This window comes from Tenrec ecaudatus, chromosome X (genome assembly GCF_050624435.1).
Source record: "Tenrec ecaudatus isolate mTenEca1 chromosome X, mTenEca1.hap1, whole genome shotgun sequence".
NCBI lineage: Eukaryota > Metazoa > Chordata > Mammalia > Afrosoricida > Tenrecidae > Tenrec > Tenrec ecaudatus.
This window is the reverse complement of record NC_134548.1, coordinates 121,574,006-121,598,038: the sequence shown is the minus strand read 5'-3', so window position 1 is coordinate 121,598,038 and position 24,033 is coordinate 121,574,006. Positions and strand designations below refer to the sequence as shown.

General features: G+C 46.4%; 2 protein-coding genes across 3 annotated transcripts in view; one reads left to right on the top strand and one right to left on the bottom strand.

Moving 5' to 3' along the window:
- Positions 1-18,919, top strand: part of ATG4A (autophagy related 4A cysteine peptidase) — a 71,418-nt gene extending 52,499 nt beyond the window's left edge. For both annotated transcript variants that reach the window (XM_075538634.1, XM_075538633.1), the window contains exons 7-13: positions 2,922-3,001; positions 3,928-4,115; positions 4,236-4,314; positions 11,648-11,793; positions 13,824-13,880; positions 17,098-17,206; positions 17,658-18,919. In XM_075538634.1, coding sequence (XP_075394749.1) covers positions 2,922-3,001; positions 3,928-4,115; positions 4,236-4,314; positions 11,648-11,793; positions 13,824-13,880; positions 17,098-17,206; positions 17,658-17,728 — 730 coding nt within the window. In that variant the 3' untranslated portion in view covers positions 17,729-18,919. The remainder of the gene's footprint in view (positions 1-2,921; positions 3,002-3,927; positions 4,116-4,235; positions 4,315-11,647; positions 11,794-13,823; positions 13,881-17,097; positions 17,207-17,657) is intronic.
- A 1,360-nt stretch (positions 18,920-20,279) lies between these two features.
- The window catches only part of COL4A6 (collagen type IV alpha 6 chain), a 392,858-nt gene continuing 389,104 nt past the window's right edge, over positions 20,280-24,033 (bottom strand). The window contains exon 44 of the mRNA XM_075538845.1: positions 20,280-22,814. Coding sequence (XP_075394960.1) covers positions 22,554-22,814 — 261 coding nt within the window. The 3' untranslated portion in view covers positions 20,280-22,553. The remainder of the gene's footprint in view (positions 22,815-24,033) is intronic.

Below are 24,033 nucleotides of genomic sequence, written 5' to 3'. Positions count from 1 at the left end.
GGATAAATAGAGGTCGGATTCGGGACTTACTGGTAATGAATATTCTGATTGGCTGAATGACTATATTTGGTAAATCATGTAAGCATTTTTTTCTATATACTAGTACATCTACTTTCAGCCACATTTTTCCTGAGGGCGACCTGCCCCTCTTTTATTTACCCACCAATAATCATGGTCACCTTTTCAGGACCAGAAACATAACCCAGGGCAAAATGGAGTCTGAGTTAGCCATTTCAGTGCACTCAAACACCCCCAATTGTGAAGTGCACAGAGTCCACATTCTGAGAACATCTTGCACAATAAGCCATGATAACGATCGGCATCCCCCAAAAAAACCCTACTTAGAACATGCTGCAGACAATGTGCCGAAACGGTCTGTCTGGCTCACCGCAGGGCAGACATTCCTTAGTTGCAGGCTTGGGTCTGTGTCTAGGTTCACAGCCTGTATATGTGACACAGAGCTTAGAGACTTCAGCCTTGACTTAGGTCAAGTATCTTGGAATTTGGATGCCTTGGCAATACAAAGTACAGATGGGGCACTGTTGCCATTATTAGCCCATCTGCAGTGCACTAGCACGCTTGGGAGATGTATCCGTGCAAGGGCTGCAGTCTGGGTTTTCTGAGTACCCAAGTATCACCTGAACCTCGGGTCAACTTTTTGCTCTGAGAGTGCTTTCTTGCTTTTGTAAGTCGTGCCTTTGGACATCATGGCTAAGTAAGATTCAGGCAGCATTGGAGAAAATACTGTAGGTACCCAGGATCAAATGGGTCAGAGTAGAGCCCCACACCTGGCCTGGTTTTTAAATGGCACCTCTCAGAATTTGCTTCTTTAATTTGCTTCACGGACAAATGGAAACATGCATATCTTTAGGGGTTGAAGTTAAGTGGGTTAGGACTCATCATGATCAGACTTTTGGGGGTGGGGGAAGAAAATGCATTCAAATGAATGACATACAAGGGTCATGGTTAGGAAGGCCTCCCGGGGGACTACACTGGTTTGGGAGAGCCTGCATTTTGGTTTTGGTCTCAAGTGGCCCTGGCCTTTTCACAAGAATCCCAGCAGTAGTCTTTTCTCAGGCTGGCAAGAGGAGACGAGAAGAAGGGAAAGGCAGGGTACCTCACTCAGACCTCAGATACCATCTCTTCTTCAAAGAGTTTTCGTGTAATCTTCTGGGAAGCCATGCAACGCGGCATGTTCGCTCCCTCTTCAGCTGCTGACCAGTTGGACCCGCAGAGGCCACGTGTAGCCACGGCTTGTGTGTGTATGGGAGGGGTGTTGGAGATCGTGCTTCTCTGCACTTCTTCGTTTTCCTGGGGCTGATTCTCCACATTATCTATGCTCCCATGTATGCATATATATGTACTTATATGCATATATACACATGTGTATATGCCCATGGGTGTGTACAAATCTAAATATGTGTGTATCCGGATGATTATATATATGTATATATGCACACACACATTTTAAGGAGCTTCAAACATTTATGGAAAATTCCAATTTCTTTTCATTCCATTCTTCTAGGAAGGTTTTGAGGCCCTGTTGTCTATATCTTTGTGTCTATAGCTATATACACATGCCCTGGTGGCACCATGGCTAAAGCACTCACCTGCAAACCGAAAGATCAGTGGTTCAAAGCCACCAGCTTTTCCATGGGAGAAAGATGTGACAGTCTTCCTCCAGAAAGATTTCCAGCCTTCGAAACTGTGAGGCAGTTCTCCTCTATCCTATAGGGTTGCAATTTGATGGCAATGGGTTTTGTGTACACATACATACACATATTTATCTCACGTACTCGGGACATGGTATTAGGAGAGATCGGTAGTCCGGGAGAAAGACATCATACACGGTACAGTAGAGAGGCAGTGAAGAAAAGAAAGGCCCGACAGCGTGGCTGCAGCAGTGGACTCAAGCAACGGAGAGCGTAGGACCGGGAGGGCTTCTCTTCATTGTGCATAGGGTCGCTATGAGGCAGAACCAACTTGATGGCACCTGACCATACCAAATACATATGAAGTTTATGAAAAAATCCATTATCTTGTAATTCCATTCCTCCATGAACTTAGTGAAGCCCCCTTGTGTATATAGGAACCCTGGTGGCATAGTGGTTATGCATAGGGCTGTAATCCACAAGGTCAGCAGTTCAAAACCACATGGGGCTTTCTGGTACCGTAAAGTCTCAGACACCCTAAGGGACAGTACTACCCTACCCTATAGGGTTGCTCTGAGTCAATATCGATTCGAAGGCAGTGATATATATATATATATATATATATATATATATATATATATATATATATATATTTAACTGTTGCTGAAAGTAACCAGAGCATCCACCGTGACACTGATTACATCCTTCGAGCTGCACAGCCATTGCTACTGTTCTTTTCTGAAGTGTTCCTTCCCCATTGGCCTGGCTCACTAAGCTTCCTGCCCACCTCCTGCGGTGCTGTTGTCAACTTGATCCCTAATAGCTAACCCTCATAAAGAACACAATGTGCAAAGCAGGCATGCTTTACTAATTGTTAAATGGAAAGAAAAATTTTTAAGGGAGACTAACCTTAAAAATATGTATTTTTTAAAAGTGGTGAACCAGAATGTCATTTATTTAAAGAGAAGAAAATCCGAATCCGTGGGGAGTAAATGCAGTCCTCATTTTTCCCTTTCACTCGGTCAGAGGAACGTCCTTCGGTGAGGTAGACTTGGCGTTTCATAAAGCAGAGCAATCTCCGTCTCAAGGTTCACATCCAGGGGTCGTGACCTTCTCAAGGTCCCAGAGCCAGCGCTGTTGTGAACACTCCCAACCCCTCTGCGACTCAGCATTCAGTGCTTTGGGGAAGACTGGGCCTCAATTTGTCCCGCTTCTGGCTGCTGTCTCCATCTTTCCCCAGTCGTGACTTCATTGTATGTTATTTTGCAGAAAACTTGCTTTATTTGACGACTGGAATTCCTTGGCTGTTTATGTTTCCATGGATAACACTGTGGTGATTGAAGATATCAGTGAGTATCAAGGCTGTTTCATTTTCTTGGCTGGTGGGTGATGAGTTTCTTCCTCACCCTCAGAAAGTGGAGGGGCTCTAGAGAGTCTTTCTGGTCTGTCCCAGCGGGGCGGTAAGCTTAAGGAAACACAATCAACCACCCAAACCAGTCACCATCTACCCCTTATGTGGGTTTCAGAGTAGAACCGCACTCCATCAAGGGTTTCCCTTTGGGAAGAAGGTTGCCAGGCCTTTCTTCTGAAGTGCCTCCAGGTGGGATCAAACCACCAACCATATGGTTAATAAGTAGCCCAGCCAGTAAGCATTTGCACCACTCAGGGATTCTTTAAGGGGTCACGGGGCTTTGGTGAATCATTCCTGGCCTGCTTCTTGTTCTGTTTTCCTCCTTTTGGCTTTCTAAAAGAGAGAAAGCCAAGAGAGCGGCCTTGTTGCTCCTCCACAAGGGCTCAGCCATGTTCCCTCAGGAGCCACAGAGTGAGAACTATGCGGTGCAGCTGCCTCTAGGTCTTTATGCAGTCTCATGAGTCAGAATGTCAGGAAGAGATCTTTTCGTTTTGAGCCTTGCTCACAAGTGGGCTCCCTGCCACGGAGTTAGAGAAACTTAAAGATACAGTCCTGTCTCAACGGCCCTTGGAGACCAGCTGAGAAATGAGAGCATCCCCCTGCGTCCCGAATGCCTGACAAAAAGAGGCAAGTGTTCAGTGATGACTGAAGAGGCCGAGGGCTGGAGGATTAGCTTGGGCTTCCTAGAAGAGATGGGGAGACCACCTCCCCGCTCAGCAGGGTGGAGGGCATTCCAGGCAGGGCATGGCATTTGATGTCCACCCCCCACCATCACACCCACCCTCTACTCTCAGAATCGCCTTTGGCATCTTTCCTAGAGCTGCAGACCCTTTATTTATCAGCTCTCCCGTATTCTGTTTCTAGAGAAAATGTGTCGTGTCTTTCCCATGAGTGGCGCCACAGCTGCCGAGCGCCCCCCCGAGCCCTCAGATGTGTCCAGCCAGAGTAAGAGCACCTCTGCCTGCTGCCCAGCCTGGAAGCCCCTGCTGCTCATTGTGCCCCTTCGCCTGGGCATCAACCAAATCAACCCTGTCTATGTTGACGCCTTCAAAGTAAGTTGCTCCTCCCCCATAGCCCGTCGCTCGCTGTCCATCACACCTCCATGTGTGCAGAGAGATCCGTGAGCAGCAGTCCACAAGTGAGTTGAGAATCTCGCACTCTCTTTTCTCTAGGAGTGTTTTAAGATGCCACAGTCTTTAGGGGCATTAGGAGGAAAGCCAAATAACGCCTATTATTTCATAGGATTCTTGGGTAAGAAAACAGGACTTGACAAGTAAGTCACTGGGCGCCAGGGGAGAGGGGGTGCGTGTGCGTGAAGGATTGCCTGGGAGCCCAGGCTTTCCCATGAGTGGGTTCCCCTCTAGCCCAGGGTTGCTGGGGTCTTTGGTCAGCCCATTCTGTCTCTAACCTGATCTAAGGAGAGTAACACTTCTGCATGCCTGATGGAAAGCAGATCCCCTCTCAATGGTTCTGCTTCCTTGCTTCTTGATCAGATGGTTCCCGGGCTGCTTCTCCGTTGGATCAAGGCCACACTGTTGCTCCAGCACATCTGTCTTCTGCCTGCAGTTGTACTCCTGTGGCCAGCTGCCATCCCCTGGCTCTCCTGGCCCAAATAGTCAGGCCGGCTGGTTCGTTGTGGCCAAGTACAAAGTACAGGAGGCAAAGGCTAGACATCCCTCTTCTCAGGAAGGATACCCCTTAAAACCACTAACTTCCTAACGTGGAGCCTAGTCTTTGCTGCATGCAATTTTGGGACATCTAACCACCGACTCACTAGCCACAGCCTGAGACCTACGTTTCAGGCCACTGGCCTGTGAGCAGTGGGAGAAAGGTGAGGCTGTCTTCTCCAATGAAGAATTAGCATCTTCATACTGGATCAGTTGACCCAACCTGAAATTTCCTAGGTGCAAGTATTGCGTGCTTGTTCCATGACAAACATTTCTTCTCTGCCATTTTAAATACTGATGGTGGTCTTTTCTTTCTTACTCATGATGTGTATTTTGGTCATTGTATTCTTATTTTATGTTTACCACTTTGAAAAAATAAAGTTATCATTTCAGAAACCTACAGGGCCAGTTATACCCTGTCCTGTAGGATCGTGGTTACACATTGGGCTGCTAACCACCAGGTCAGAACTTTGAAACCACCAGTCAGTCTTCAGGGGAAAGATGAGGCTTTGTACTCCTGTAAAGAGATAGTCTCGGAAACACACAGGGCCAGTGCTACCCTATCCGAGAGGGTCGCTGTGGGTCAGAATGGACTCACTAGCAATGAGTTTGTATAGGATCGCTGTGAGTCTGCATGACTGGATGCCAGTGAGGTTAGCCCAGTGCCTCTCCAAGGTTCAAAGGACAGTGATCTCTCTGGTATCCTGGGAATATGCAGATTCACTCGGTCTGGGGAGGGGCTGGAGATGAGGCCTTTTTTCAGAGGCGGTGCCCATCCTGCTGATCCACAGGCTGCATTTACAGTCCCTCCTGCCTAGAGATCTATTTAGTGCTGGATACAGGAGTGAGGGGATGAGAGAGCTGGGGAAAGTGGGTCCACCGGGATGGAAACGCCTGTGTCTGCTCTGGAAGGACATGATAAGCACAGCTTGGTTGACAGTGAGGGAGAGCTAGCGTAAGGCCAGCGGGGGTGGGGGTGGAGGGGTGGCGCTGGGGGATGTGCAGGGTGTAGGATGATTGGCTCTGTCACCTTGGAGCTGAGGGCCCCCCTTCCCCATGGCTAGCTGTGCTATTGTAGAAACCTCACGGTCATCCGGTCAGCAATGACTCAGAGGGACCATACGGGACAGGGTAGAACTTCCTCTGTGGGTTCCAAGGCTGTAAATCGTAGGGCAGCTGAAAGCATTATCAGTCACCTTCAGAGCAGCTGGTGGGTTCGAACGGCTGACCTTGAAGTTAGCAACCCCACATGTCGTCCACTATGTCCCCAGAGCACCTTCAGCTGTGCTGACTACAGGAAAGAGTATTATCCTCAGTCCGTTTCAGATTCCTTTTCCTGTGAAAAAGGGCTAACACCTGACTCAGTGTGGTCCTCTCACAGTAGAGCACTCAGCAAAGAGCCAGGCAGATATATAATACGCACTTGATAAAAGGCAGCTCCTTCCTGCCTGACCATGACGTTTCCTTGGCTTACTTGCTCTTCTTGCCTTTGGTATTGTGTGAAGGGGAGGCAGTGTTTCCACGCAAACCATCGCTGTGCTCTGTAATGCTGCCATCTATTGGGAAATTATGAGAACTGCAGTTGAATGGACAGATCTGGAGAACAGCGAGGCTTTTCTTTCCCTCCGTTTTTATTAAGTGCCCCGGAACCGCTTGTGAGGTTATGTGCATCTGGACGAAACACCACCTATTCCCAAGCCATCCTCACAATTGTTCTGTAGGAGCCGGTTGTTGCAGCCACTGGGTCAATCCATCTCCTTGAGGGTTTGCTTCTTTTTTAGCTCACCTTCTACTTCACCAAGGAGGATGTCCTTCTCCAGGGACTGCTTTCTCTTGGCATGTCCAAAGTACGTGAAACAAAGTCTTGCCATCCTTGCCTCTAAAGAGAATTCTGGCTGTACTTCTTCCCAAGACAGATTTGCTTGTCCTTCTGACAATCCATGGTGCCTTGAATCTCCTTCCCCAGCACCATCATACAAATGCGCCAACTCTTCTTCCGTCTTCTTTAGTCACTGTCCAACTTTCACATGCAGATGAGGTGATTGAAAATGCCATGGGTTGGGGGCAGACGCACCCTAGTCCTCCAAATAACATCCTTGTTTTCAACACTTTTAAGAGGTCTTGTGCAGTGGATTTACCTAGTTCAGTGTGTCGTTTGATCTCTGGCCTGCTGCTCCCAGGAACACTGATTGTGGATCCAAGCAAGATTAAATCCTTGGAAACTTCCATCTTTCCATGACGTCACCTACTGGTCCAGTGGGGATGGTTTTGTGATTCTTTCCATTGAGTTGTTTTTAACCACTTCCCAGTCCCCCTTGCTTTCAGCAAGTAAAGTTGTGTCATCTGCCTATTGCAGGTTGTTCGTAAGCCTTCCTCCAATCCGGATGCCACATTCTTCTCCATAATATTCTGCTTCTCTGGTGATTTGTTCAGCATACAGATTTAACAAGGATGGTGATATTAACGATATTGTTCTTCATTTGTGTGCTCTTTTGAGTCACTTTGCTATAGATTGGGTACAAATACGATGGATCTCTTCCAGTCAGTTGGCCAAGTAGCTGTCTCCTAAATTTCCTGGCATGGACGAGTGAGCGCTTCCTGTGCTTCATCAACTTGTTGAGACATATCAAATGGTATCGCATCAATTTCTGGAGCCTTGTTGTTGGCTAAGTTTTCATTGTAGCTTGAATTTTTCCCTTCGGTACCATTAGTTTTTGCTCATATGCACCTCTTGAAATGGTTCAATGTCAATTTGTTCTTTTTGGTACAGTGACTTGTGTAATTTTTCCATCTTTGCCTTCATTGTTCAATATTTTGCCCATAGAATCTCTTAGTACTGCAACTTGTGGCTTGAATGTTTCCTTAAGTTCTTTCAGTTTAAGATATGCTCAGGGTGGTGTTCTTTTTGGGTTTTCTAACTCAGGGTCTCTGTGCATTTCGTTAAAATATTTGACTTTGCCTTTTCCAGCTGCCCTTTGAAAGTTTCTGTGCTGCTTTTGGATGTCATCATTTCTCTGATTTGCCTTAACTGCTCTACATTTAAGAACAAGTTTCGGAGTCTCTTCTGACCTTTACTGTGAGGTTTTCTTTCTTTCCTGTCTTTTTCATGACCTTTTTGCTTTCTTCATGAATATTGTTCTTGATGTCCTCCCACAGCTCACCAGGTCTTCTGTCATTAGCGTTCAATGTGTCAAATCTGTTCTTGAGATTTCTTGGAATTCAGATGGGATAGACTCTCGTGGACTTGCTTTCATTTTCTTCCACTTCAACCTGAACTTACATATGAGCAGTAGATGGTCTGTTCCATAGTCAGCCCTGACCCTACTCTTAGCTCCTGATGTGGAGCTTCTCCATCGTCACTTCCTGCGGATATAGTCAATTTGATTTCTGTGTGGTCCATCTGGAGATGGACTTTGTGGTCCACATGTATAGTCACTATTTGTGTTGTTGGAAAATGGTATTTGCGCTGAAGAAGTCCTTGGTCTTGCAAAATTCTATCATGCATGTCTTCAGCATTGGTTCTATCACCAAGGCCATATTTTCCAACTATCATTCTTTCCTCTTTGTTTCCAACTTTGGCATTCCAATCGCTAATAATTATCCATGCATCTTGATGGCATATTAGATCATTTTCTGATTGAAGACATTGGTAAAATTCTTCAGTTTTTTTTTCATCATGAACTTCGGCGGTTGGTGCATGAATTTGCATAATAGTTGTATTGATTGGATTTCCTTGAAGGCAGACAGATGTCACCCTCTCATGTTGTACAAAGCACTATACTTCAAGGTAGATCCTGAAATAGTGAGTGGTGTGTGTCATTTCCTGGACACTCCCTGATTCCGCTTATCTAGAGGGAATGCGTGAAGCTGGCATAGCCCAATTTCTTGAAGCTGCTGTATTTGTAGGGGGGGGGTGTTCTGTGATGTCTGATATAAAGAGGGGTGGGCCAATCCTCAGTTATTTAATAAATTTCCCAAGACAGAGGTTCACATAGTACTCATTTCCCCAATAACGTTTGTAAATCCTCTGTGCATCCTTAACCCGAGGCCCCCATTGTGACTTACTTCATTACTGTGTGAGGTTGAATGGTCCAGACTGACCGGATGTCCAAAGGAATGAGAGCTGACATTTACAAAAGGGAGTTCTTTTGTTCTGGGAACTCTGTAAAATACCTCTATGACAATGGTGGTCCTTGATGCCCACCAGTCCACCTGTGAGATAGAGACTATTCTTTCAATGTCACAGCCAGTAAAGCTAAGGTGAAGAGAGGTTCCTTCCAGACAGAGCATAATGACCCCAAGCCTCAGTCCCAATTTGGCCAGCTACTCTGCAGTAGAAAGAGAAGGGATGAGTAAAGAGTTATAGTTTCAGAAACTGTCCTGTAGAACTGTCCAGTGTGCCCTCTAGGGTCACTACAAGTCAGAATCAGCAGGATGACAGTGACTTTTGGAACCCTGGTGATGCTGTAGGGACCCTGGTGACATAATGGATTACATGTTGAGCTGCTAACTTCAAGGTCGGCAGTTCAAATCATCAACCTTTCTGCAGGACAATGATGAGGCCTTCTAGTCCTGTAAAGAAATACAGTCTTAGAAACCCACAGGGGCAGCTCTACCCTGTCATATAGAGTCACTCTGAGTTGGAATTGGGCCCCATGGCAGGGAGAGTGGTTTAGAGTTTGGGGTGCGCTGTTGGGAAAGCGATAGAACACTAAGTCAGTGGTTCAAACCCACCAGCTGATCCTCGGCAACTCTGTGTGCATTGGAAGGAAACACTGCCGTGAGTCAGAAACAGAAACAGCTCAGTAGTTTGTACACTCAGTAGTAGTTGTAACAACAACTGCATCTCTTCAAATACTCCCAGAAACAGGAAAACCCAACTGCTACCCAGTCCATTTCAAAGCATAGCAACCCTCTGGGATAGAGCTAAAGTGCACCCGTGGGTTTCTCAGACTGCAGCTGTTTACAGGAAGAGAAAGCCTTCTCCCATTAGCAGCTGCTGGCTTTGAATTGTCCTTGGAGTTAGCGGCCCAACACGTAACCCACTAAGCCACCAGCGCTCCTCAGAAACAGGGTAGTCTATGAAACTCCAGTACATACACATCCCCTCTACCCTTGGGAAAAGGACCTCGCTAGAGTCAGAAAAGATAGTGCAATCATTTCCCAAGCACCTTAACTTATACACTCTAGCCCATGGCTCAGTTTGAATCCTGCTTTACTTTCCATTCTTGTTCACAACGTCCTGGTTCTCCTACCCTTTGGCGGTCTTAGGTAGGCTATGGTCTTCTGAATAACTTGGCAGTTGCTCTTTGTTGTGACTGGAGGGCCTTTTGATATAGTGCATCCCACCCATCTCTCTGGGCACTGGGCCTTCTCTTACAAGAGGTTGTGGTCTAGGGGGAAATGTTCCTTGACTTTTGTAATGCAAGTCGTACTGGGTCATGGATTTCTATATACTCGGGGTAATGTATCTATAAGGAAATGATTGTAAGCAAGATACTCTGATGTCTACCTTGTAAATGCATTGATTTAAGCATTTGGGTAAATGGGCTCAATGACGCCAATTTATAGAGATATGAAGACAGAGACTGAGTTTACCCTGTGAGTGGTTCCCCCAGGTCTATGAGAGAGAAAAGTGAAGCTTCTCATCAAATTTGAAGAACAGTAGCACTTAGTTGTGCCCAATATCATCTTAAAGATCCTTGGTTGTGCTGTCTAGCCATAAGGTTAGCAGGTCAAATCTACCAGCCACTCCACAGGAGAACAATGAGGCTGTCTACTCCTGTAAAGTCTCAAAAACCCTATATAGGGTCACTGTGGGGAGCCCTGGTGGCACAGTGGGTTATGCGTTGGGTTGCTAGCCACAAGGTTCAAACCCATCAGCCACGCCCATCCAGATGTACAACCTTGGGGACCCACAGGAGCAGTCTGATGTCCATAAGGTTGCTATGAGTGGGAATCTACAGGATGGTAATAATGGGTTAGGTTTTTTGGAGGTTTTCCTACTCAGTCCTCCTGCCAGGGTAGACCTTATTGATTGCAGGGCATGATCTAGGACACAGAAACTCAGATGGGTCCCAGGCCTAGACAGTGAGGTTAGGGTGCAGACTTTGAAAGCCTCTGATGAGCACTAGGTCCTTCCAACTATCAGATAAAACTAGAAATTATATTACCCCAGACTCTTCCAAGTACTTTGGGCATGATTTAGACAGGCTTTTGCAATTTAAGAATGCCTAGCTTCTCTCTCATTTGTAAAGGGTCAGTCATCTAAAAGCGAGCTTTCCCATGGGGTAGATCGGTCCTCCTGTTTCTGTGACAAAGGCATTGCTTTCCGACAGGTAGTACTAACCTGCTGAAACAATGACTAACTTGACTGCTGATCAAGACCAGCTGTCAGCTCCTTGGTATCTGTTGCAGCGTCAGCCTTCATTCTGTCTGGGTAACCTTTCTTTTCCAGGCCAAGGTCATTTGCTTGGCCCGAGGTGCTCTCTGACCACACACCTCTGAGAACCAGTTGCCTTGGGCAGGTGCTTGCTAGTGTTACAAGAGGGAGAGAACCCAGTAAGGGAGTCGGGGCTCAGGGCCTCGGGCTTCGACCTGCTCCCTCTTTGCAACTGCTGCTCACAGAGTCTGCCATGTCATTTGTGGTTGCTCATGCCCACCGTTTCCCAAGGCTGTCACTTTCCATTTGGGGACCTGATCTTGGAGGAGCTGTAAACCCTTGGGCGAGTCTTCTCATTGGATGATTGGCTTCCTTCAAGCATGCTCCCTTAAGCTTCAGGCTTCCTCTCATCCCATCCTCATCGTCACCCAGGGAGGGGTTAGGAACCCCCCCCCCCGAGTGCCTTCTCCCGAAGCAGCAGTAGTGCCGGGACCAGTGGTTCCTGGGACGGTGACATATGTCTCATCCCAAACAGGTGATGAGCTCATCTTCTTGGACCCTCATAGCACCCAGACCTTTGTTGACATGGAAGAGAATGGACTGGTTGATGACAAGACTTTCCATTGCCTGCAAGCCCCGCAGCGAATGAACATCCTGAACCTGGATCCTTCCGTAGCACTGGTGGGTACTGAAGGTTGGGTGGGCCAAGAGGCCCCCTATTACAGATGGGTTCATGTGGAGTTCTCCACCTTTCTAGGTAGTGTAGCAAAGCGTATGGGCTTTTACCACCCCTTGTGTGGTAGTGCCATGTATTGGTAAGCAACGGACTTGTGACCACACCGCTCAAGTTGGGCACTCAGGCTCTGTTCCCTATTCGCCATGACCTGAGGGGTAGCTGGTGCACCTGTTGGAGCGCTGATCTTCCCACCTTGACAGAGGAGGCTCGTACTGATCCCTTTCTGGTAGGGTTGTCGGGAGGCTGCTGTGAGGAATGCCGTGTGCAAAGCACTCAGCACAGTGCCTGGCACACAGTGCCCATGCTTTAGGTGTTAGCTATGACTTGTATTTCTCTCCCCTTTGGGCCTCTAATTCTGGCCACCTGGGCACATGGAAGAAGCTAGATCTTAACCAGGGAGGAATAAAGGGCCAGCCCCTACCCCTGGTGGGTCATGCCACCTTCTCCGTGCATAGCATACAAGGAGGTTTGGGGGCTTTTTTTAGGCCTGAAAATGTGTGTGTTGCCCGCACGCATTGAAGGGCAACCTTTGTGAAGGAGCCCGTGGTTCTGAGGCCCGTCTCCTTTGCTTTTTTTCTGACTGAACGCAATGGCTGGAGCACAAGTAGCTGGGAGCACGTGGAGCCCTCCTTTTGGTTGGGACCATGATTACACTAACATCAGCTGGTTTGGGGAACTATTGCTATGTAGTGGGTGACATGCTGGGTTGTTAACCTCAGAGACAGCAGTTTGAAACTGCCAGCCACTCCTGCCAGTTTGAAACTGCCAGCCACTGCAGGAGAAAGATGAGGCGCTTTCTACGTCCATAAAGAGTTAGTCTCAGAACCCACAAGAGGCAGTAGGACCCTACCTAAATGGCTGCTTTGATTCTGGTTAGACTCAATGGCAGTGATTTTGGGTGTTTGCTTGATTCCAAAAGCTAATTTCCATAAGGTCCAAGCCCCCGTATTAAGTGGTCCCTCTAGTTACAAGTACTACATCATTTCTGATTGCTGGCTTAATCGAATAGTCGATATACATGTGTTTATCTGTGTACCAACTGTAAAGGAATTAACCTCACACTTTGGAAACTAACCTTAAAGTTGCTTCACCTCAAAACATGACAGGAGAGGGGCAGGGAAGAAGAGAGACAGAGAGGGAAAGAAGTGAGAAAAACGTGAGATGGAGGGAGAGAAGCCAAGAGAAAATGAGAGTGAGCAAGCAAGGAAGATAGAGACAGACAGAGAAAGAGGGCAAGGGGCATTTGAATGCACACATGCGCAGAAGAGAGAGCAAATGCACATATGTGCAGTACATTGCATAAATGAGTTGATGAGCTAGGAGAAAAGCCCAGCCAATCTTCCTCCCAATCTGTAGGAAGACACCCCCCCCCTCACCAAAGAAAGAGTGGCCTACATCCTAATGCTAAGCCCACAGCCCCCATCTTCTAATACAGCGGTTCTCTACCTGAGGGTTGCAACCTCTTTGGGGGTCGAACGACCCTTTCACAGGGGTCATCTAAGACCATTGGAAAATGCTTATTTCCTATGGTCTTAGGAACCAAGACCCCACTCCTCTCTCCGTCTCCAGGAGGGTCTGCCCACATGCAGACACACCCACATAGGAGTACCCTGTGTGAAGACTTACCCATGCTACACCATGCTTCAAGACAAAATTTCATTTGTCCTTAGAAATAAATATGTCACAATCCATAATTACATATTGTTTTGTGATGAATCACTTTGCTTTAATTATGTTTAATTTGTAACAGTGAAAATACATCCTACATATCAGATATTTACATGATGATTCATAACAGTAGCAAAATGACAGTGATGAAGTAGCAACCATAATGCTATGGTTGGGGGGGTCACCATCACATGAGGAACTGTATTAAAGGGTCACAGCATGAGGAAGGTGGAGAACTGCTGCTCTAATACAAAGCTGTTGTACCTCAGGCCAATTCTGAGTCATGTGTTTTGCTTCCCCTCTCAAGGGATTTTTCTGCAAAGAAGAAAAGGACTTCGATAACTGGTGTCACCTTGTTCAGAAGGTAATGATAGGTACTCATCTAATGAAGTTGCTTTTCAGATTGTTTTCCATAACAGCACAAACTTGGGGGGGGGGGAGAAACTGAGAGTCAGGGGGCTTTTGCCTAATTTCTGGGGAACCAGAGTAAAATTTGCATGACATAGGATCAGGATGCCAAGCAAGCACTATTTGTAACTGCTTACTGTTTTATTTGATTAGGCTAACGAGTAAGTTGATGTATTGTGTGATACAATAGTCAACTGATTATCCCCTCATTTAACCTGAAAGATGCTAAATGCCCTTCACTTTGTGTAGAAATCCACTGGACGCAGTGAGTTTAGGGTCCATATGTCCTTACTCTGTTTCTAACTCTTCATGTGGAGGCCCATTTACAGCCTAATACATCTTCTCATGGTTTTGAGAACTTGCCTATTTAGTAACTATCTACTTTAGATTATGCATTGGGCTGCTAACTACCAGGTCAGCAATTTGAAACCAGCAACTGCTCTGCGGGAGAAAGATGAGGCTTTCTACTCCTGTTAAAGAATTACAGTCTTGCAAACCCATGGGGACAGTACAACCCTATCCTATAGGGTCACTGTGAGTTGGAATCGACTCCATAGCATTATATGTGTGTATGTTAAACGAATACCTAAATGGCACAATTGATTAAATGCTGGGCTACTAGGAATCAACTCCATGGCAGTTAGTGAGTGAGACTAGCCAAAAGGTTAATGGTTCCAAGCCATCCGGAGGCTTGCTGAGCTGCTTCTGAAAGATCACAGCTTTGAACACCCTGAGAGGCAGTTCCACTCCACACACTTGGGGTCACTATGAGTTACAATCGACTCAGTGGTTTTAAATCATTTTATTAGGGGCTCATACAACTCTTATCACAATCCATACATCCATCAATTGTGTAAAGCACATCTGTACATTCATTACCCTCATCATTCTCAAAACATTTGTTCTCCACTTAAGCCCCGGGTATTAGCTCCTCATTTTTTTACCCTCCCTCCCCGCTCCCCCCTCCCTCATGAGCCCTTGATAATTTATAAATTATTATTTTGTCATATCTTGCCCTGTCCGACATCTCCCTTCACCCACTCTTCTGTTGTCCGACCCCCAGGGAGGAGGTCACATGTAGATCCTTGTAATCAGTTCCCCCTTTCCAACCCACCCTCCCTCAACGTTTCCAGTATTGCCACTCACACTATTGGTCCTGAAGGGATCATCCACCCTGAATTTCCTGTGTTTCCAGGTCCTATCTGTATCAGTGTATATCCTCTGGTCTAGCCAGACTTGCAAGGTAGAATTGGAATCATGATAGTCAGGGGGCGGGGTGTAGGAAGCATTTAGGAACTAGAGGAAAGTTGTATGTTTCATCATTGCTACATCACAACCTGATTGGCTAGTCTCCTTCCCGAAACCCTTCTGTAAGGGGATGTCCAGTGGCCTACAAATGGGCTTTGGGTCTCCACTCCACACTACCCCACTCATTCACTATAGGAAGGTATTTTTTCTGATGATGCCTGATACCTGATCCCTTCGACACCTCGAGGTCACACAGGCTGGTGTGCTTCCTCCATGTAGGCTTTGTTGCTTCTGAGCTAGATGGCTGCTTGTTTACCTTCAAGCCTTTAAGACCCCAGACACTATATCTTTTGACACCTGGGCACCATCAGCTTTCTTTACCATATTTACTTATTCACCCATTTGTCTTCAGCTATCGTATCATGGAGGTGAGCACAAAATGATATGACTTTTTGTTCTTTGATACCTGATAACTGATCCCTTCGGCACCTCGTGATCACTAGGCTGGTGTGATTTTTCCATGTGGGCTTTGTTGCTTCTGAGCTAGATGGCCGCTTGTTTACCTTCAAGCCTTTAAGACCCCAGACACTGTATCTTTTGATAGCCGGGCACCATCAGCTTTCCTCACCACATTTGCTTATGCACCTGCTTGGTCTTCAGTGATTGCGTCGGGAAGGTGAGCATCATAGAATGCCAACTTATTTATTTATTTAGAATGCCAGTTTAATAGAAGAAAGTATTCTTGCATTGAGGGAGTACTTAAGTGGAGGCCCAATGTCCTGCTACCTTAACACTAAACCTATAAATATGTGCACATAGATCTAATTCCCCATCCTCATATATAAATATATTTGCATATGTGCATGGCTTTATCTAGACCTCTATGAAATGCCCTTTGCTTCCCAGTTCTTTCCTCCATTTCCCTTTGCTTTCTTCCTGTCCCACTATCATGCTTAGTCCCCACCAGGGTTTCAGCAATTCCTCTTGGTTACATTACCCTTGATCATGCCCCACCAGACCTCCCACACCCTCCTCACCACCGCTTTGGATCACTTGTTGTTCCTTCCTTTTTTTATCTTATTGTGTACATGGATCTTATTTCTCTGTCTCAGCAATCGCTGTGTCTGCCTCCCTCAGTGGCAGCCTCTAGCATGCATCTACTATGTGGAGGAGATTGAAACATGTTTATGGAAAGAATGAAGGGAGAGCAGAGATACGGCAGGGGGCAGGAAATCTGATGTAAAGCCAAGGGATTGCAAAGGTTGGAGCCCCTTGAAAGTATAAGGAGGAATGGCTTGTCTTCACAAGTGGACAAATAACACATCTGTCCCCCAATGGACCCCGAAGCTGAGACTGAATAGAGAATTCTTGTCTCAAGGCAATACTTAGAATGCAGGAAGATTTTATTCTGTTACATTTAGAGTTATAGAATTTGCTGATAAGACTATGCCACTTAAATGAGAATCTGTCCCATAAATGGGGAACCTAAAGCTATGAAACTATGCCGAACCTAGAAAACAAAACAAGCAAAAAACTTCTGGGTCAGGTTCACTTTAGTTAGATAACATTTCCTGTGGATCACCACTTCCAGAACATCTGCCCCCTAACTTGACATGGGCGTGCGCGCGCGCGCGCACACACACACACACACACACACACAGCCTGAACCTCACAAGGGAGCATGCATAATGACTACTGATTGTCCATCAGCTATTCCCTCCATTTTCCTTCTTTCTGGATTCACAGTATCTAGAATTGATGGTCAAGGAAGGAGATAGGCTGTACTTCCTAGGTCTTTGTTTTTAACCTTTCAACAGGTAGACCGTTCTCTGAGGCTTTAGGATCATAGATGGCCAATTGGATAGAGGTTACCAAACAACTATAGTAACTCTTCAGTACTTTCAACTGTTTCTGTGTCTCCTCAGGAAATCTTAAAGGAGAATTTAAGGATGTTTGAATTAGTTCAGAAGCATCCATCACACTGGCCGCCCTTTGTACCGCCAGCCAAGCCAGACGTGACAACCACTGGGGCAGGTAAAACATTGTTCATGACCAATTGTGGCTTCAGCTTTCTCTTTGGCTCGACTGACCAATGAATGCTGTTTCTGAGTATTGTAATCTTCTGGTGAACTGATGTTTAGCCATTTTAAAACAGGATGATATAGAGAAAGAGGCTATGTGCTAAAGGTTTATGCAAAATCATAATGACGAAGATTTTTACCCCCATGATCTGGCTCAGAATAACAAACCAGTGGTCATATGGTACCTCAAAGGTTTTCTAGAACTTCAGCCTCATCATTGTGACCAGGAGAATGTGTGTTATCCTTAATTTTCTGATTCTTTATGGAGGATTTATAGCACAGCGGTATTCCTAACTAATTCTCCTCCAGACATGTTCTTCTTCAGTGAAGTCATCGAAAACATTACAGTCCTAAGCTTCAGCCTGCCTCACTTTTTTTCCCTTTCCCTTTCTGTATTTGGATAGAATTCATCGAGTCTACTGAACACCTAGATGAGTTTGACCTGGAGGAAGATTTTGAGATTCTGAGCGTCTAGAATCATGGGAACTGAACTTGGAGCTCTGTCTTTCATCTGGTACCATATGAAACATGAACTCATTACAGAAACCCTTTCCAGTCAGCAAGTGCCTGATAAGCCAATAGCATATAAACTTGGTAGCAACCATGATTGAGCCAAACAGCACTTTTCAGAAAAGAGAAAAAACTAACCCAACAATAGCCCTTCCCCAGAGAGTATAATCATGCCATAATTGGGGAGCCCAGGAGCAGAGAAATTAAAGAGACTTCCATTGCTCCCCAGTTTGTCTTAATGTGGCTACAAGTCTCCAATAACTGAAAGGAGGAAGCAGGCGTTTGAATAGAGACGGCAGTTCGCATCTTGCTTCAAACATTAGCAGATGAGATAGTTACTCTGGTTTCGTCACCTGCTCAGGTGTGGCTCCTTTGGAGCTAAAACCTATGAAGCAATCGGTTCACTTGGTCAAATAATTGAGTGAATTAATCAGGAAGAGCAAAAAAAAATTGTTAAATGTATTTTAAAAAAACAAAAATTTATATCCAAAAAGGGTGTCCCAGGAAGTGTGTCCAATTGTACATTTCTTGATCCCCGTCCTCTTTGGAGGAGCCTGACTAAGATAGGAAGCCTGGTGGTCGAGGGCTTGATGGGTTGGGGTACTACCTGCAAGGTCAGCAGTTAGAAGCTACCAGTTGCTAAATTCACTTGGGAGAAAGATGAAACTTTCTACTCCCATACAGAGCTGTAGTCTCTGAAACCCAGAGGCAGTTCGACCCTGTCCTGTAGGGTCGCTATGAGTTGGAATCAATTTGATGGCAGTGCATTCAGGTTGTTTTTATTTTTGCTTAACTAATTGATGGGTCACTGTCGCTATCCTTTCTGAAACTTTTGTCAGCTATCACCCTGGCCTTCAATCAAATCATGATTGTTGAAATCAGGAGTCAGTAAACTTTTGCTGTAAAGGGCAAGATCATGTCTATTTTAAGCTTTGCAAGCCAAGTGGCTTCTGCGACAGGGACTCGACTCTGCTGTTCTAGTGCAAACGTGGTCATAGGCAATATGCACGCAAATGAGCGTGGCCATCATCCAATCAAACTTTATTTACAAAAAAGTGGTGGGCTGGGTTGAGCCTGCTGGTTGTAACATTGCCAATCACTGACTTAAATAGTTGATTTGTTTTGTTTGAGAAAAATAAACCATGTTTGAATTAGACTTCATGTTGTTTACCAACTGAATTTCAAAGACTGATTCATGAGGTGACATTCAATATAATTCCAAACCATTTCAGAACTAGCAGCCCAGTCAGCATTGGAACACTCATCCATCACATTTGCTTTGCCAACCACTCTTCTGCAGTTACGCCTCAAGTCCTAGTAATGGCTTCCTATTGTCTTTACCTAGCTCGCTTAGGAATATCACCTCCCAAGGAATCTAGTAACTGGGGTCTAGAACTTCAGAGCATTTGGTTCGGTATATTCCTTGTTTTTTCTTTTTTTTTTTCTTCCAGGAAGTAATACATGCCAGGGATTCAGACTTCAAAATATACAAAACGGTATCCAGTGAAATGTCTCTCCCTCAGCCTAGTTGCCTTCCCTGACAGTTCCCAGTGTTATTATCCCTTTCTTATTTATCCTTCCAGAGGATATAATTTGTATTACTAACCTTTAGCTAAGGAGTGCTGGTGATACAACAATTATGCACATACCTAGCCACTGCCTGGGGGAAGGATCTGGTATTCTGCTCCTGGCAAGATTATAGCCTGTGTCCTATATGGTAGTTCCTCCTCTGTCACATGGTGTCGCTAGGAGTCAGAATCAACTGGCAAATTTATTGCACCACCCAGAGATCTTCTCAAGTTTACACACATGCACATGCATGTAAACAGAGCCCTGGTGGTTCAGCGAGTCAAGTGTTGGGCTGAAAACCCACAGGGTCAGCAGTTCAAACCCATGAGAGAAAGATGTACAGTTTTACAGTAGTGGGAACCCCAAGGAGCAGTTTTATTCTATCCTGATGGTTACACATTGGAATCAACTTGTTGGCAGTGGGTTTGGGTTTTGGGTATTTGGTTACACACACACACACACACACACACACACACACACACACAAGTGTATATATGTGAGGGAGCTTCAGAAAGGTGGTGGAAAAATGACATTATCTTTTCACCCCATTTTCCCACAAACGATTTGAAGTCCCCTCATATAGATATATGAAGGAAGCACAAAATATGTGTAATTTATATCTGCTTTGAGTGACTACTTTTCTTTTTTCCTTGCTTTATCTGTAAGTGATGCTGAGTCGACAGACATATGGAAACTCTTTTCCTGAACTCTAGCATATGATGAGGATAGGTAAGTGGTAAGCTTAGCTTGAAGCAGGATTCTGTAACGGTTTCAATCACTGTTGAACTTGTTGCCTGCCTCATTCTTTTATTACAGAACTTGACTTGTAGTAATCAGGACCACCTAGGTTCTGAAGGGGATCCGGGAGTTGTGTTTGAGATGAGCTTTAGGAAAACGTTCATCCAAGAATGTCAAGAGCAGCAAATGATCACGTTTAATTCCTTTTATTTGCTATTTACAAACTTGTGCCGTAACATTCATTCCCACTATGATGATTATGCTTTGTCTGTGTTGACACAATGGACAGAGTATGTAAGGAAACAGAATCACTTGGAAGGAATTGCCTCCTGTCAACCAAACAAGGAGTCTTCTGGGAATCTGGTAATTAAAGAAAATGGATCAAACAAATGCTCCCCAAACAGAACACAAAACACTGTATTGCCAACTCAGCCTGGCTTTCCATCTGCTAGCTGCTAAGGGGAAGAGTAAGCTTCATTTTGACAGAAGTTTCAAAACGACATGACAAGGGTTGACCAGTCCTGTGAAAGAGCATTTGGATGGAGCCCTTAGGTGAACAGTCTCTGCCAGCCTCAAGCTGCAGAGGAGCCCAAACCTTGGAGCTTCCCTTTGCCACAATCCATATGACATTGAGATGGCCTTTGGAATAAGCAGGGACTGCTGAAAAACTGGGATAAGGAAATGCCTTTTTGGTTCCAGCCCCAGGAAAAAGAGCTGTGATTCTCATTTCCTTTGCAGGGGCCTGACGGTATTTGTGGAGTCCTCTGCCCTACTTTGAACCAGGCCAAGTTCTCTCTGTCTCTGGCAGGGTAGAGAACCAGCCCAGAGGAAGTAATTTGTGTTGGGCCATCTGAAGTTAATGAGCGCTTCTTGGTTGTTGACCAGCCTTCAGTCTTCCCTAAGCAATACGGGGGGGACGAATTGATGGACTGACTGACTGACTGACTGACTGACTGACTGACTGACTGACTCGCTCACTCACTCACTCACTCACCCACTTACCCACTCACCTCCTACTCACTCACTCCCTTCCTCACCTCCTCACTCACCTCCTCACTCACCTCACTCACTCACCTCCTCACTCACTCACCTCACTCACTCACCTCCTCACTCACCTCACTCACTCACCTCCTCACTCACTCACCTCACTCACTCACCTCCTCACTCACTCACTTGCTCACTCACTCACTCACGCACTCACGCACTCACTCACTGTCTCACTCACTCACTTGCTCGCTCACTCGCTCACTCACTCACTTACCTCGCTCGCTCGCTCACTCACTCACCTCGCTCGCTCGCTCGCTCACTCACCTCACTCACTCGCTTGCTCGCTCACTCACTCACCTCCTCACTCACCTCCTCACTCACTCACTCACCTCCTCACTCACTCACTCACTCACTTCCTCACTCACCTCCTCACTCACTCACCTCCTCACTCACTTACTCACCTCCTCACTCACTCACTTCCTCACTCACTTACCTCCTAACTCACTCACCTCACTCGCTCGCTCACTCATTCACTCACTCACTCGCTCACCTCCTCACTCACCTCCTCACTCACTCACTTACCTCCTCACTTGCTCGCTCACTCACTCACCTCCTCACTCACTCACTCACTCACTCACTCACCTCTTCACTCACTCACTCACCTCCTCACTCGCTCACTCACTCACCTCCTCACTCACTCACTCACTCGCTCACCTCTTCACTCACCTCCTCACTCACCCACTCACTCGCTCAACTCCTCACTGACCTCCTCACTCACTCACTCACTCGCTCACCTCCTCACTCACCTCCTCACTTGCTCACTCACTCACTACTCACTCACTGGCTCACCTCACTCACCTAACTCACTCACTCACCTCACTCACTCACTCACCTACCTCACCTAACTCAATCACTCACCTACCTCACTCACTCACTCACCTCACTCACTCACTCACTCACTCACTCACTCACTCACTCAGTCACTCACTCTGGCAGGAGTCGAAGGTCATCCCAGGCTACTGGCAGGCACCTCCATTTAGTTCTGTTGCCTGCCTAGATACAGTGGGTTTCCTTGAAGGGTTGGGGCTCAACCTAGGTAGATTTGAATGATCCCTGAACATGTTTTGGTTTCTGTTTGGTTTTGCTTTGTTTGAATGTAGAAACACTGGTTTAAGTAAAAAAATGTGTGGTGATGTTTGGACACGAAGACAGCTCACAAGTGAGTTTTGAAGAGATTTCTGACCCCCTCAGTCTTTCTGAGGTCACCCTTGAACAGGTGTGCAAACATCCCCATCGCCATAGCACCAAGAGGAAAGAAAGGGCTCCTGGTTTGGGCCTGAAGTTCTGGGTGACCTGAGTCCAGGAGTCCAAGCCCAGGTGAGACTCCACAGTAAAATTTGACAGATTGACCAGAGGATCTTGCTTCTTCAGAGCATTCCGGTCTGCGAGGCGACCGCTGTGAGGGGAGGGCAAAGGGCAGAAGGGCAGGTGCTACCTTACAGAGTTTTCATGCACACCTGGCAGCGGCTGACCCGAGTGTGGAGCTTTCCGGCTTTCAGGGTCTCAGGCACAGGCCCCTCCCCAAATGGCTGCCTCTGCTCCACTGCCGTCAGCCAGAAGCTGTACTTGTTGGCAAAGTAGTGACAGGTGCCGCGGGCGCCATTGCACTCGATGAAGGGAGTGGCCCGGAAGTCTTGGAGACAGGAGCCAGGGGAGACCAGGGATTGGCCTCCACCCTCGGCTCCCGCAGCAGTGTGCTGAAACAGAGAGGAGGCAGGTGGTTGTGACCTGGGCATGTCTGCCCGGCAGGGGCTGCCCTGGGCAAACAATTGGTAAGCACTGGTTTTTGGGTTCAGTTCCAGCATTTAGCCAAAGGGGGAGGAGGGAATATATATATATATATATATATATGTGTGTATATGTATATACATACATATACACATATATATTTAATTAAGTGGTCATTTTATTGGGGATTCTTCTAGCCCATAACAATCTACACATCATTTGTATCAAGCACATTTGAGCATATGTTGCCATCATTATTTTCTATTTGAGCCCTTGCTATCAGCTCCTCTTTTATCCCCCTCCCTCCCCTGCTCCCACCCTCAAGACCCCTTGGTAAATGATAAATGATACTGTTTTCATATCTGACACCGCCCCCCACGTTTCTGTGGTTCATCTTAGGGAAGCTTTTGCTCTTCTTTCCTGATCTCGGAGGGGTACAGAAAAGAATGGTAGGAGAGGTGCTGCTGCTACATTGCGGTAAATTGCCCAATTCACAGACAGAGAGCCAAACCAGGAAAGGCCGAATTCCATGGTATGGGGTGAATTGTAGCCTCCCAAATGACATGTTCAAAATCCTCCCACACACATACATACCCCTGTCCCAGTACCTCAGAGAGCCCTGATTTGGAAATGGGTTTTGTGTGTGGACATAATCAAGATAAGGTCCTCGTAAGGTCAGGGATGATGTGGGTATCCTTATACAACAGACGGCATTATGGAGGCAGGCCCCGAGGGAAGGAGGCCCTGTGACTAGGGAGGCAGAGATTGAAGTGATGCCTCTAGCGGCCAAGTAAGCCAGCAGGTACCAGCAACTGGACCAGGCAATGCAGGAGTCTGCCCTGGGGCCTCCAGAGGCAGCCTGGTCCTGTGCTTTTAAGCCACAGGAAATGTGTGGAAACCTGAAGCTTTGGTCAGTTCAAAGACACTTCCTCATTGTTAAAACTCAGCCCTTTGTATCCATATCCCGAAAGTGCTGCTCTGAGGATTCCAGGCCATTATCTTTTGACTCGGCAAAGCGGCCCTGGAGAGGCAGCGTACTGTAGTTAGTGGGTGTTAACTTTGCTAGGTTATGATTATCAGTGGTTTGGCAGGAGGTTTGTCATCTGATGCGAGCAGCCAATCAGTGGGAAGGGGCATTTCCCTGGGGATGGGGCCTACCGCTTGCATAGAAATCAGGTGGGGATTGTT